At 48.0% G+C, this 13,220-nt stretch overlaps 1 protein-coding gene across 1 annotated transcript; it reads right to left on the bottom strand.

Annotated features, from left to right (window-relative positions):
* Positions 1 to 588: 588 nt before the first annotated feature.
* Positions 589 to 1,310, bottom strand: LOC123059539 (abscisic stress-ripening protein 1). Its single transcript, XM_044482082.1, has 2 exons — positions 1,071 to 1,310; positions 589 to 968 (listed from the first exon to the last, which is right to left on the bottom strand). Exons 1-2 carry the CDS (start codon positions 1,200 to 1,202, stop codon positions 768 to 770), a joined length of 333 nt encoding a protein of 110 aa, XP_044338017.1. The 5' UTR covers positions 1,203 to 1,310; the 3' UTR covers positions 589 to 767.
* Positions 1,311 to 13,220: the final 11,910 nt, after the last annotated feature.

Raw genomic sequence — 13,220 nt, 5'->3', positions numbered from 1 at the left:
GGTGTGCAACTCCACCCTCTTTCTCATGAGCATGCAAGATTACTTGAAGTCACCTTCAGATGGATTAATAACCTTGACCTAATTGTCAATTAAGGGAAGAGATAATGTTGATAACGGAATATGGGTGAACCTTCTTCATTTTTTAACGCTAGATTATGTTTTTTTGGTCTATTTGCTTGATTCTAATTATGGGCCAAGGATTAAAGATACGACTAGAGGTGGGGTCAATAGCAGACTACACATTCGAAATTTCTTATTTGATTTAGCGACTGCGGCATTATAAGTTCTCTAAAATGTAAATACAACTAAGATGATTTAACCTATATGAGACAACAGATATTGCAAAAAGACCAACATGTTACAGTAGCAAGCAACACTCAGTCAAATAATAATGCTCGGTAGAAAAATGTAACCACAAGTCAACGAGACAAAGATTTACCACGTGGTTCACGCCCTAGGACGGTGGTGACGTGAACCTAAGAAAGTACTCCATGACATGGACTCATCAAGTAATCTTGTAATGATGCCTTCTACAATAATGGAGATACATGCTATTTCTGAAGTCGCAAAAAAAAAAGATACATGCTATTTCGAAAGAAGACATTTAGATTATTAGAGGAGATGTGCCCAAACATGTACAAGAATGTACCAACATAGTATGCCACAACGACGTCAATGGCCTAGCATGAATCAAAACTAATAAACATACCAAACAGCAATACAGCGAAATGAATGAATATAACCGGCCGTACATATAAGATAACTAGCTAGGGTCTACATGTGCATATGCATCCATGATTGTATCTGTGGTGGTGGGCATGACGAGCGTGCTTCTTGGCCTCTTTCTTCTTGTGGTGCTCGTGGATGGCGAATCCTGCGCTGCCGGCGGCGACAGTGGCGGCGATCTTCTCCTTCATCTTGTGCGACCTCGCATGCTCCGGGTCCTTCCTCGCCTCGTGCTTCTCGTGCTGTATACCGATCGTGAAGTGATTGTTAGTCCTAGTTAAGCATGAGTAATTCACATTACGTAGAAAATAAGTAGTACAACGCATGAGGTGTTTGCTGCGTACCCTAGCGTATGCTCCGGCGGCGACGGCACCGAGCTTGGCCAGCTTCTCCATGTGCTTGTGATGCTTCTCCTCCTTGCGGTACTGCTCGCCGCCGGCCTCGGTCTTGCCGCTGCTGCTGCTGTGGCGGCCCATCACAAATTAGCTTTCCGAGCTAGCAATGGAGTACCTCGGTGTGTGAACTAAACTCGTGCCTTGCCTTGTCTATACATGAGGAATGGAGGATGATGATCTGTGTTTGTGTGTTTGTGATATGTGCTTGACATGAGGGCATGCATGTCTCTTTATATAGGAGGATCTGTGTACGGGCGCAACATGCAGCTCGCACGTACGTGCGCGCCTTCCTCTTACGCGTTCTCAATTTTCAAGCAATTATTGAGCCTTGTTCATATCGATACCGACCGATCGCAGATATATTTCGCTTTCGTAGACTAGATGTGGCTCGATCAATCGCCCTCGCGTTTTCTTCTTCAGATAGAAAACGACACGCACGCCACTGGATTTCCAGTAGAAACGAATACTACTCGAGGACGACCGAGTTCGTTTGCATTCTAGCTTAACCGCGTCGGCCGGCCGGTCGGTGCAACACGGCTAAGGATTTATTTTTTATTTTTTGTGCCCGGAACGGCTACGGAATTTTCGACACGACTAATTAACTTGTAACTAAGCAATACGTACGTGTCGCTAGCTCATGTGGACGTACGTGCATCTACCTGAAAGTAATTCCTCTCTAAAGAAATACTTCCTCCGGCCCAAAATAAGTGACTCAATTTTGTACTACTCCCTCCTTTTCGCTTTATAAGCTTCAAATCTCAAATCTCATCAACCAAAGCATTTTATTAGTGAAGGAATATATCTCGTACTTTATAAAACTACCCCAATTAAGCTCATGCATTAATTTGGATTAATTGCAGTGCATGCATGCTTAGCCAAAAGATGAGTAGGAACATTACATGCATTGATGTATTCCTCTTTAATTCTTACATGCAAAGATTTAATGCGCATTCGAAACTGAAAAATGAGATGAAAATAAGCCTCTAAATTGAAAAAACACAAAAGTTGAGCTAAGCCTTATAAACCGGAAAGGAGGAAGTAACTTCTATACAAAGTTGTACTATAGTTAAGATACTTATTTTGGAACGGAGGAAGTATAAGATAGGGGTCTAAGCATTCTTATATTTCTTTACAAATGGAGTAACATTTTTTTTAAACGGATCCGTACCTAACGTATCATCTATGGTATCTATCCATGCAACAAAAAGGAGGCAAAGGGGAACCAACCTGCAGTAGGAAGGTTAGGAGGACGGTATTATCTCTAGCGCACCATGACTCAAGTTCTAAACTTGACACCAGTGCTCGTATTTTCATGAATTTATTTCACATCCTCCAGCGTTATGTATTTAGTGAGAGGAGACGTTCTCGTTGATTACGAAGGCGTCTGTAGCGACTTCGTCAATCGCAAGTTGATGTTTTGGTTCAGTCTCTCGAAGATGTTCATAAGAGTAGGATGAGTGTATGTGTGCATGTATGAGCATTTGCGTTTGTATTATGTCCAAAAGTAGCAGCAGAAGACGGTCATTTTTTCGCATCTATATTTATGTCAATATAAAAAGACCCAAAGGGACAGATCCAATTAATCTCGACCATCAAATCATGTCAATCCAATGACCTAGATTGCGTCAATGTCGAGCGCTCAACACATTTAGCGTGCAGTTAATTTCATGCCAAATATAATGCTAATTACTCCCTCCGTCTAGGTGTGTAAGTCACCTTACGAAAATCTAATATGTCCAAAAGTAGCAGCAAAAGACGGTCATTTTTTCGCATCTATATTTATATCAATATAAAAAGACCCAAAGGAACAGATCCAATTAATCTCGACCATCAAATCATGTCAATTCAATGACCTAAATTGCGTCAATGTCGAGCGCTCAATACGTTTAGCGTGCAGTTAATTTCATGCCAAATATAATGCTAATTACTCCCTCCGTCTAGGAGTGTAAGTCACCTTACGAAAAATCAGATTTTTTCAAAACGTTTAGGCGCCGTTCATTAATTTTTCATCTCGATTCCCTCTCAACCTTGTTCGCCAGCCAGTTTTGCCTCCTATACCTCGTTATCTTCCAGCGATAACCCCTCCTTCCATTTTTTTCTCAGGCAATGATCAATGCATGCAGCAATCTATGTGTTGATTAGGCGAGAAATCAATGCGTCTTTGCATGCTAGAAGTACGTGGGCATGCATGGTAGTTAATACATCATCCTCTTAATTGTTGCAATTAAGTGCTATGTTTAGAAGAAGGAAATCAACGTTTTGATTGGAAGAAGGATCGGTCCAAATTTTACTTCTCCTTCAATCAGCTTGTACCTAGGTCGTGATGCATCTTCTAATGTGACTTACACACCTAGACGAAGGGAGTACATAATAACATGCAAATAATATCCTACTTAATATCCGCATGCACTTAATATACTTTCAAATTAGCGTGCATTGTACGTACACATTGACTATTTCAATTAAGTAGCAGTTGTTGTTTTCAACATAAAAAAACTAGTAATTTCGCCACATGCACATGTGGTAAGCTCCCAAAGTACTCTCCTCCTCAGGAGAAGCCTTTTCTTAGACACCCTTTGACTTTTCTATTGCCAGTAATCTCATGATGGATACCATAAAAAAAGTCATACGATGAGTTAGGGCATCCCAACGCTAACCTTCAAACCGTCCGCATACGTTCGGACTGTGCTGTGTGGATGTATTGTACCATCCAACGCGATTCTGCATCGGTCCACCGACAGGTCCGGTCGTCCGTTTTCCCGCAAATCAGACCAAACGTAGGTGGGTTTTGCTGGAGTCCTGACATCTGGATGACCAACAAAAAACCACCATGTATTGTCTCGACTCTGCGTCTGCCCATGATAGCTAGTATTTAGTAGAATGCAATGTGATAATTGCAGCGAATAGCTAGCGCTTTGCGGAACGGAAGGTGCTAATTAGTATTTTAATTAATCAAATTAGGCATTCATTTGGCGAAATGTGCTCATATCATTTGGGGGAAGGTTGCTTCCGCCATGGCATGGCGTGCTTAGTAGCCTTGCTTTGATTTGGCGGAAGGTTCGCTTTCATCATGGTGGTGCGCTTAATAGCCTTGCTTAGTGCTTTTAGTAGGTTTATTTAGCAAAATGTTTGCTTTTAGTAGGTTCATTTGGTCAAATGTTTCCCCGGATGTTTTGAATATATGCGGCTATGGTTGGATGGCCGTCTCCTGCATCCTTATACGCGGACTGGTCCCCATGTTCATGGACAGATGCCGGAGCGAATTTGCAAGTCAGCATTGGAGATACCCTTAGCTTTCCTTTTTAATTTTATTTTAAGAATCACCAATAGTTTTATTGAAGCTCAACATCCATTAGCGGTACAATGCCTTGGATCATAGACCCAAGAAAATTACAGAATAACTCCTATTACTATGAATTACAAAGATATTTCTTGGAGACTTATTCTCCATGGTGACAATCCTTGCAACATGACCTACTAGCAAGGCATTAGTAAAGATAATGCAATCACACCTCGGTCGTGGTACCGCCAGCCGTATACTTGCATGAGCTTATTAACTACTGAGGGAGTCCTGGATTAGGGGGTGTTGGGATAGCCGGACTATACCTTCGGCCGGACACCTGGACTATGAAGATACAAGATTGAAGACTTTTTTCCGTGTCCGGAAGGGACTTTCCTTGGCGTGGAAGGCAAGCTTGGCGATATGGATATGTAGATCTCCTACCATTGTAACCGACTCTGTGTAACCCTAGCCCTCTCCGGTGTCTATATAAACCGGAGGATTTTAGTCCATAGGACGAACAACAATTATACCATAGGCTAGCTTCTAGGGTTTAGCCTCCTTGATCTCGTGGTAGATCTACTCTTGTACTACCCATATCATCAATATTAATCAAGCAGGACGTAGGATTTTACCTCCATCAAGAGGGCCCGAACCTGGGTAAAACATCGTGTCCCCTGCCTCCTGTTACCATCCGCCTAGACGCACATTTCGGGACCCCCTACCCGAATCCGCCGGTTTTGACACCAACATTGGTGCTTTCATTGAGAGTTCCTCTGTGTCGTCACTTTTAGGCCCGATGGCTCCTCCGATCATCAACGACGATGCAATCCAAGGTGAGACTTTTCTCCCCGGATAGATCTTCGTATTTGGCAGCTTTGCACTGCGGGTCAATTCGTTTGGCCATCTGGAGCAGATCGAAAGCTACGCCCCTGGCCGTCAGGTCAGATTTGGAAGTTTAAACTACACCGCGGACCTCCGCGGAGACTTGATCCTCGATGGATTCGAGCCACAGCCGAGCGCGCCGCACTGTCACAATGGGCATGATCTAGCGCTGCCGCCGAACAGTGCCCTGGAGGCCGCACCCGCATCAGCTTCGACCCTTAATTCGGAGCCAACTACGCCAATCGAGGATGGGTGGTTGGACACCGCCTCGGGGGATGCAATCTCTACGGCAATCGAGCCGAACACCAGCCCTATTCTCTGCGAAGCCCGTGACTCCAAGGAGCCGGACTCCTCTCCAGACTCCGAGCCCTCCGCGCCCCTACCGATCGAACCTGATTGGGCGCCGATCATGGAGTTCACCGCCGCGGACATCTTTCAGCACTCGCCCTTCGGCGATATTCTGAATTCACTAAAGTCTCTCTCTCTTTATCATGAGAGCCCTGGCCGGACTATGGTCAACAAGGATGGGATGCGGATGATGAAGAAATTGAAAGCCCACCCATCATCCACTTCGTAGCCACTGTCGATAATTTAAACGACGTGCTCGACTTCGACTCCGAAGACATCGATGATATGGACGACGATGTAGGAGATGAACATGAACCAATGCCTATAAGGCACTGGACAGCCACCTCATCTCATGATGTATACATGATGGACACACCCAAAGGAAGCGACGACGAGGAACACAGGGATGCAACGAGGGATCGTTCACTCGAAAAGCAATCAAAGCGGCGACGTAAGCGCCGCTCCAAGCCCCGCCTCGACAGAGACAACAGCCATACAGACCCAGCCATAGAGCAAGACAAGCCGGCGGACGACGAACATGCCTTCGAGCAACCGTCCGAACAGGGCAACTTGGATAAACAAACCGAACACCCCGTCCCCGGCGAAAACAACAGTCAGGACGACCTTACACCGGATAGGCTCATGGAGCAGAAGAACCTCCACGAAGGGCTCGTGCTACTGCGCGTAGCCAGAAAAAGCACAAGCGGAAGCTCAAAACTGCGGAAGATGCACTCAGAATCAGATGGAGCAAAGTACGCAACACCGCAGACAAATATGGCGAAAGTCGCCGCACAAAAAGCTATCCAAAACGAAAGCTACTGCCTGAATTTTACGAGGAGGCCTTAGAGCCCCCGCAGTCAAAAAATAGGAAAGCCACCCGGTCGGATAGACGACCGCATGGCCATCATGGAGCGGCAAGCGGCGACGCACACAAGCTGGCACGCGATCCACCAAAGGATCCGCATCAAAAATATGACCCAGCCAGATCTATGTACAGGCCAAGAAAGCAAGCTCTAGTAAGCAATGCAACACAACAAATATCCGAACATCACAGCACACCCAAATACAGGGGTGCCGCACACCCCCTATGTTTCACCGATGAGGTGCTGGACCATGAATTTCCAGCGGGATTCAAGCCTGTAAACATAGAGGCGTACGACGGAACAACAGACCCTGGGGTCTGGATCGAGGATTATATCCTCCACATACACATGGCCAGACGAGATGACCTCCACGCCATAAAATACTTACCCCTCAAGCTTAAAGGGCCAGCCCGGCATTGGCTCAAAAGCCTTCTCGAAAACACCATTGGAAGTTGGGAAGATCTTGAGGATGCTTTCCGGGCAAATTTTCAAGGGACCTATGTCCGCCCTCCGGATGCAGACGATCTCAGTCACAGAACTCAACAGCCCGGAGAGTCAGCCCAAAAATTCTAGAACATATTTCTTACTAAAAAGAATCAGATAGTCGACTGTCCGGACGCCGAAGCCCTAGCAGCTTTTAAGCATAACGTTCGAGACGAATGGCTCGCGAGACACCTCGGCCAAGAAAAGCCAAGAACAATGGCCGCATTAACAAGCCTCATGACCCGCTTTTGCGCAGGAGAGGACAGCTGGTTCGCAAGATGTAGCACCAGCGACCCAAGTATATCCGAAGTTAGGGATGGAAACGGAAAACCCCGACGCAACAAGGACCAGCGCCGGAATAAGAGAAACAGCCCAAAGAGCACGGCGGTCAACGCCGGATTCAAAAGCTCGCGGCAGAATAAGAGAAAGCCACCCCTCAAGGATAACAGGGACGAGCTATCCAACTTAAACAAAATCTTGGACAAGATATGTCAAATACACAGTACTCCCGGGAAGCCTGCGAACCATACCCACGGAGATTGTTGGGTTTTCAAGCAATCCGGCAAACTCAACGCCGAACACAAGGGGCTCGACACACCAATTGAGGACGACGATGAACCCCACAAGCAGAGCACCAGGAAACAAAAGGATTTCCCACAAGAAGTCAAAACAGTAAACTTACTTCATGTGACGAACAGAATGGCGCCAACAGAGATATGCGCCATACGTCCTATCCCAAAGGAGTCTCGCCAATGGTTGTTAAAACCGATCACCTTCGACCATCAGGATTACTCTAGAAGTATCCGGAACGCAGGCTGGACTGCCTTGGTATTACATCCAATAATCGGCGGACTCCACTTTACAAATGTCCTGATGGACGGCGGCAGTGGTCTAAACCTGTTATACCAGGACACAATCCGCAACATGGGGATAGACCCAACAAAAATTCGCCATAGAAAAACCTCCTTTCAAGGCGTAACGCCAGGCCCGGACGCCCGTTGCATGGGTTCTCTCAGGCTAGAAGTTATGTTCGGCTCCCCCGATAACTTCCGTCGCGAACAGCTAACTTTCCACATCGCCTCATTCTCAAGTAGCTATCAAGCACTGCTGGGACGCGAAGCTTTCGCCCGCTTTAACGCAATACCGCATTATGCATCTCTTACGCTTAAGATGCCCGGTCCACGAGGCATCATCTCATTAAAGGAAAAACATTGAGTGTTCCTCCCGCGCGGAAGACAGTGTGGCTGCATTGACAGCCCCACAATAAAGCGGCTTCACCAGCCAAAGCACCTAAACAGGTCGTCAAGACCACGGACATGGCTAGACGAGTCCGGCATAAACATACAATTGATAAAGGCTTAATAGCCGTATACCCCTATACTAGGGGCTCCGCGCATAGAAAACAAGAGACAATAAAGTTCAATTTTACCCATTTCGATTTATACTTCATTTATTTAGTATAACTCATGTTCGGCACGATCTTTCCTAAACTAAGTTCCTCTCTTTTACAGATGAACACCGTGCTACGCCCGTCCAGGATACGGCACAACGGAGACACGGGCGCAGACGTGCAGCAGGGACCCGTTCCATGGATTCTTTTCAGATTAAGATCCTGCGTAAACCTTTTTTACTGTCTCTTGTTGATACACATCCCCTGGTTTCTTAGTATAACAAAGGAGGAGGCTGGCGTTTTGGCATGTGGCCACGTTAGAGTTTTGCGCGTACCCTGACACTAGGGGCTTATTACTAAGGGCGTTATCCCGCCCGCCCTCATAAAGACCGAATACCTTAGGGAGTGTTTGGCGTAGCGAGTTTGGCCTTATATGCATCAGCTCTGAATCATGTCTTTGGTCAAATGTTGGGTTTGCCCGGCTCCTGTGTTTTGCTACCTTACGTTCCGCTCTATCGGCTAAGGCGGCACCAGGAGAACTACTGCGATTGTGCCCCAGTTCGGCCAGGCGAGCACCTCAGTAGAGAAAGCCGAAAACTGACTGTCATGATATAGCGTGAGACTGGTCAACCACTCAATGACTTACTGGAATCTTTAGGATTCCTCCGAATTAACGAAGGGCCGCTTCCCGGCCAGGCACATACGCGCCCCGAGTTTGGGCGAGCGCAGGCGCCACCAGGGGCTATATAAGTAGCCTCACTGTCAAACTCATATGGCTAAGTGAAAGTGATAAAGCATCATAGTCTGATTGCCTAGTTCGCTGCGCTATCACCTTCTTTGTAGGACCAAGACGTTGGATCAAGTGTGAAAATGCTCCTTCTGCGAACACCCCCGCATTATGTGCGTGGGGGCTGAAGCCGACGACTGCCATCTTTCAGATTATATATACATATATGTTAAACGGCCGCACAGGAGGTATTATAATACTTGCAGGCACAAGTATAAAAAGCTTCTACAATTTATCAAAATATTGGTTTACAATAATATATGCTATTCGAATATAGTATCCTTCGAGCACTGCGTCTCTATTAAACGAGCACCTTGCAGAACTTTCTGAAAATAGTGCTCGGCGGGTACTCGGCTTCCATCCGAGTCTGGGGATGCAACAGCGGTGGCCTCCATTTCCGCCCAGTATGTCTTCACACGGGCAAGAGCCATCCGCGAACCCTCTATGCACGCTGACCTCTTCATCGCATTGATATGCGGCGCCGCACCAAGGAACTGCTGCACTAAGTTGAAATAACTTTCCGGCTCCGGCCTCTCTGGCCACAAACGACTCATGACATACTTCATGGCGAGTCCGGACAACCAATTTAGCTCGGCCCATTCGGCCAAACGATCGGCTAATGACAGTGGACGCTCCGGATTGTGGAACTGCGACCAAAAGAGCTTTTCCACTTCGCGATCTTCTTGATCTCGGAAGTGTTCGGCCGCATCTGCGGCACTCGCTTCCAAATCCAGATAGGTGTCCGCCGTACTCCACATCTAGTCTAACGGAGCATGTTTAGGATCACAGAACTTCCTCCGCAGCATAAAGGGCTTTCTAGCCGCGATCTCTCCGGCCTGACGTAGCTCCTCCTTCATAGCTCTCATTGCAGAGTGAGCATCCTTGACATCGGAAATGGCCTTCTCCAGGTCCGTCTATTCCGCCGGATCTTCTTTTTCAAGAAGCTTGCAACGGTCAGCGGCATTCTTCAGCTTCACGACCATCTCGGCCATTTCCTTCTTGCTTCAGCAATGAGCAGCCTGTTCGGCTTTTAGCTCTTCAACTGCCTTTCCGGCAGCCGCATCATTTTTCCTGGCTTGCTCCTTGGCTCGGGCAAGTTCCGCCCTAAGATTCTCCATGGCAGCAGCACCATCTGCATCAAGCGCACACATTGTAAGATACTGGCATAAAGCTCCTCTTTCCAGGTGCCGCCGGAGGAATTACATACCTTGGGCCTCATCAAGCCGCTTGTTGACAAGCGCGATGTCGGCACCTGCCACGTCAAGTTGCCGCTTTAGCTCGGCAAATTCATCAGTCCGGCTTGACACCAGACACTTCGCCACCTACGTATGAAGGCGGCATATTAGACCTGGGATTATGATCCTCTGCGCGCCGTCACTTTTGACAACGCACAGAGTCTCAGGGGCTACTATCTACACAGGGCGCATCTTATTTATGCGCAACTGTCCTATAAGGGTACATTATTTCGCGTACCTCAAAACCTGTCAGTAAACTCCTGACGGCCTCGTGCAATCCGCTCTCCGTGGATGAAATCCTCTCAATCACCGTACCCATCAATGCACGGTGCTCCTCTGAGATAGATGCTCGCCCTAGCAGATCCTTTAGCTCCTTCGACCGCGCACCAGACGGCGCCGGACTCGTCCGATGGCCCTTTTCGAAGGCCGGACACAGAAGGCTTTGGGGGGCATATGACTACCTTCCGGCCCTGCCGGACTCAGAGAAACCCTCCGCGACGATACCTCAGGGTCGCCCGCCTCGCAAGGGGGTATGGCAGGGGGAGGCGTTCCGCTCTCCATCATCTCCGGAAGAAGATCCCCCGAAGACGAGCTCTGCTGAGAAGGGCTAAGGTCCGAGCTACAAGGTAAATTTTCAATTACTTTTCTCAGATATAAAAGCAGGATTTCTCTCGTTTCTTAAAAAGAAAACTCCTCTCTACTTACGGCTCGATGGAGGGATGATCCCCTTGAGGGCATAATTCGGCCGATGTATCCCCCAGCACAGGACCCTCTGGCGAAGATTTCTTCCTCCGCTTTGAGGCCATGGTCTCCGGGTCTTCAAAGGCGGTCCTCTTCTTCCCCTGAGGAGAGGAATTTTCGATTCCTCCCTTCCAGACAACCTCCTTCGAGGAGGCTGTAGCTTCCTTGTCCCCTCCCTCACTTTCCTTTGAAGGCACAACCTCCAACATCCTAACTAGCATGGGACCCGGCGTGGTCTCGGGGAGGGGGGTTGGACACCTGATTGGCTTTGCTTTCGCTATCCACTCCTGTTTAAAGGACAGCTCTTTTAGGGGCAATTTTATGATAAATATACGGATAGCGAGTCCGGCACAAGGCTACTTACTTGAGTATCCGGACTATTGCAGCTCAGACTTGTGTCCTCCGTAGAATCCGGACACACTACTTGTGGTCCGAAGAACAATTTGTACATCTCCACGGGCGTCATGCCAAGAAAATGTTGGAGAACTCGTGGTCCCTCTGGGTTGAACTCCCACAGGCGGAGGGGGGACGTTTGCAGGGTAGAACTCGGCGAATTAACATAACCTGCGTCACCATGACCAGACTGATGTCTCTTTCTAGGAGATCTCGGATGCGGCCCTACAACAGGGGCACGTCCTTTGCCGACCCCCAATCCAGCCCCTTATTGACCCATGACACGAGTCGTGGCGGGGGACTCGAGCGGAAAGCAGGCAGCGCCACCCACTTGGTGCTCCTGGGAGCTGTGATATAAAACCACTCTCGTTGCCATAAGCTGGACTCCTCTTGAAAAGAGCCCTCGGGCCATGGAGCACCAGCATTCTTGCTTATAAAAGCACCTCCGCACTCCGCGTGCCGTCCCTCGATCATCTTCGGCTCTACTTTGAAGGTCTTGAGCCATAGTCCGAAGTGAGGGGTAATACGGAGGAAGGCTTCACACACGACGATGAATGAGGAAATATGGAGGATGGACTCCGGAGCTAAGTCGTGAAATTCCAGCCATAATAAAACATGAGCCCCCTCACGAAGGGATCCGTCGGGAAGCCTAGCCACCGAAGGAAGTGAGACATGAACACCACACTCTCACCAGGCTTGGGAGTCAGAATGACCTGCCCTTGAGCAGGCAGCCTATGCGAGATTTCGCCGGTCAAGAACCTGGACTCTCTCAACTTCAGCACGTCCTCCTCCGTCAGGCATCCATCAGCCTCGAAGGTCGGAACCGGACATTGTCGAAGGTCCGAAGCGCCTGAAATCTGGAGCCTTGGGTGTTGGAACTCGAGGCGAAGGGTGAACTCGTTTGAGATTGAAAGAAAGGAGTAAGGCCTTGGTCTCTTTATAAGAGGTTGAATACTAAGGGCCCTCCCCGTGACCGTTTGGGACTCGCCTTTGATCGAGAAAACATACCAACGGGTACGGTTGGGTTACCCATGCCCGTATTGATGAGAATCCTGGAATAAGGGGACACGATCTCTGCTTTGACAAGACATGCCAAGGAAACCGCCTCGCTAACGCGCTGAGGTGAAACAGTAAAACGATTCGAATAAAGACTTGGTCATGGTGTGATGTCACGCTACGGAATACGTCAGCGGATTAGATTTGTGTAAATATTATTCTCTCTATGGCAATATGTGGAAACTTATTTTGCAGAGCCGGACACTACCTTTGTGTTCGAAATCTTCTATGAAGTACTTGGAGGAGGAACCCGCCTTGCAATGCCGAAGACAATCTGCGCGCCGGACTCGTCGTCATTGATGCCTGGTTCAGGGGCTACTGAGGGAGTCCTGGATTAGGGGGTGTCCGGATAGCCGGACTATACCTTCGGCCGGACTGCTGGACTATGAAGATACAAGATTGAAGACTTCGTCCCGTGTCCGGAAGGGACTTTCCTTGGCGTGGAAGGCAAGCTTGGCGATACGGATATGTAGATCTCCTACCATTGTAACCGACTCTGTGTAATCCTAGCCCTCTCCGATGTCTATATAAACTGGAAGCTTTTAGTCCATAGGACGAACAACAATCATACCATAGGCTAGCTTCTTGGGTTTAGCCTCCTTGATCTCGTGGTAGATCTACTCTTGTACTACCCATAT

This window comes from Triticum aestivum, chromosome 3A (genome assembly GCF_018294505.1).
Source record: "Triticum aestivum cultivar Chinese Spring chromosome 3A, IWGSC CS RefSeq v2.1, whole genome shotgun sequence".
Taxonomy (NCBI): domain Eukaryota; kingdom Viridiplantae; phylum Streptophyta; class Magnoliopsida; order Poales; family Poaceae; genus Triticum; species Triticum aestivum.
Note: the sequence above shows the minus strand (reverse complement) of the source record. Positions and strands in the feature narration are given on the sequence as shown.

What these genes read in the sequence shown, in the direction of transcription:
- LOC123059539 (XM_044482082.1), bottom strand. Translation starts at nt 1,202, where the DNA reads ATGGGCCGCCACAGCAGCAGCAGCGGCAAGACCGAGGCCGGCGGCGAG. An exon ending in CCGCCGGAGCATACGCTAGG is followed by an intron (nt 969 to 1,070) that starts GTACGCAGCAAA and finishes ATCGGTATACAG; the next exon opens with CACGAGAAGCACGAGGCGAG.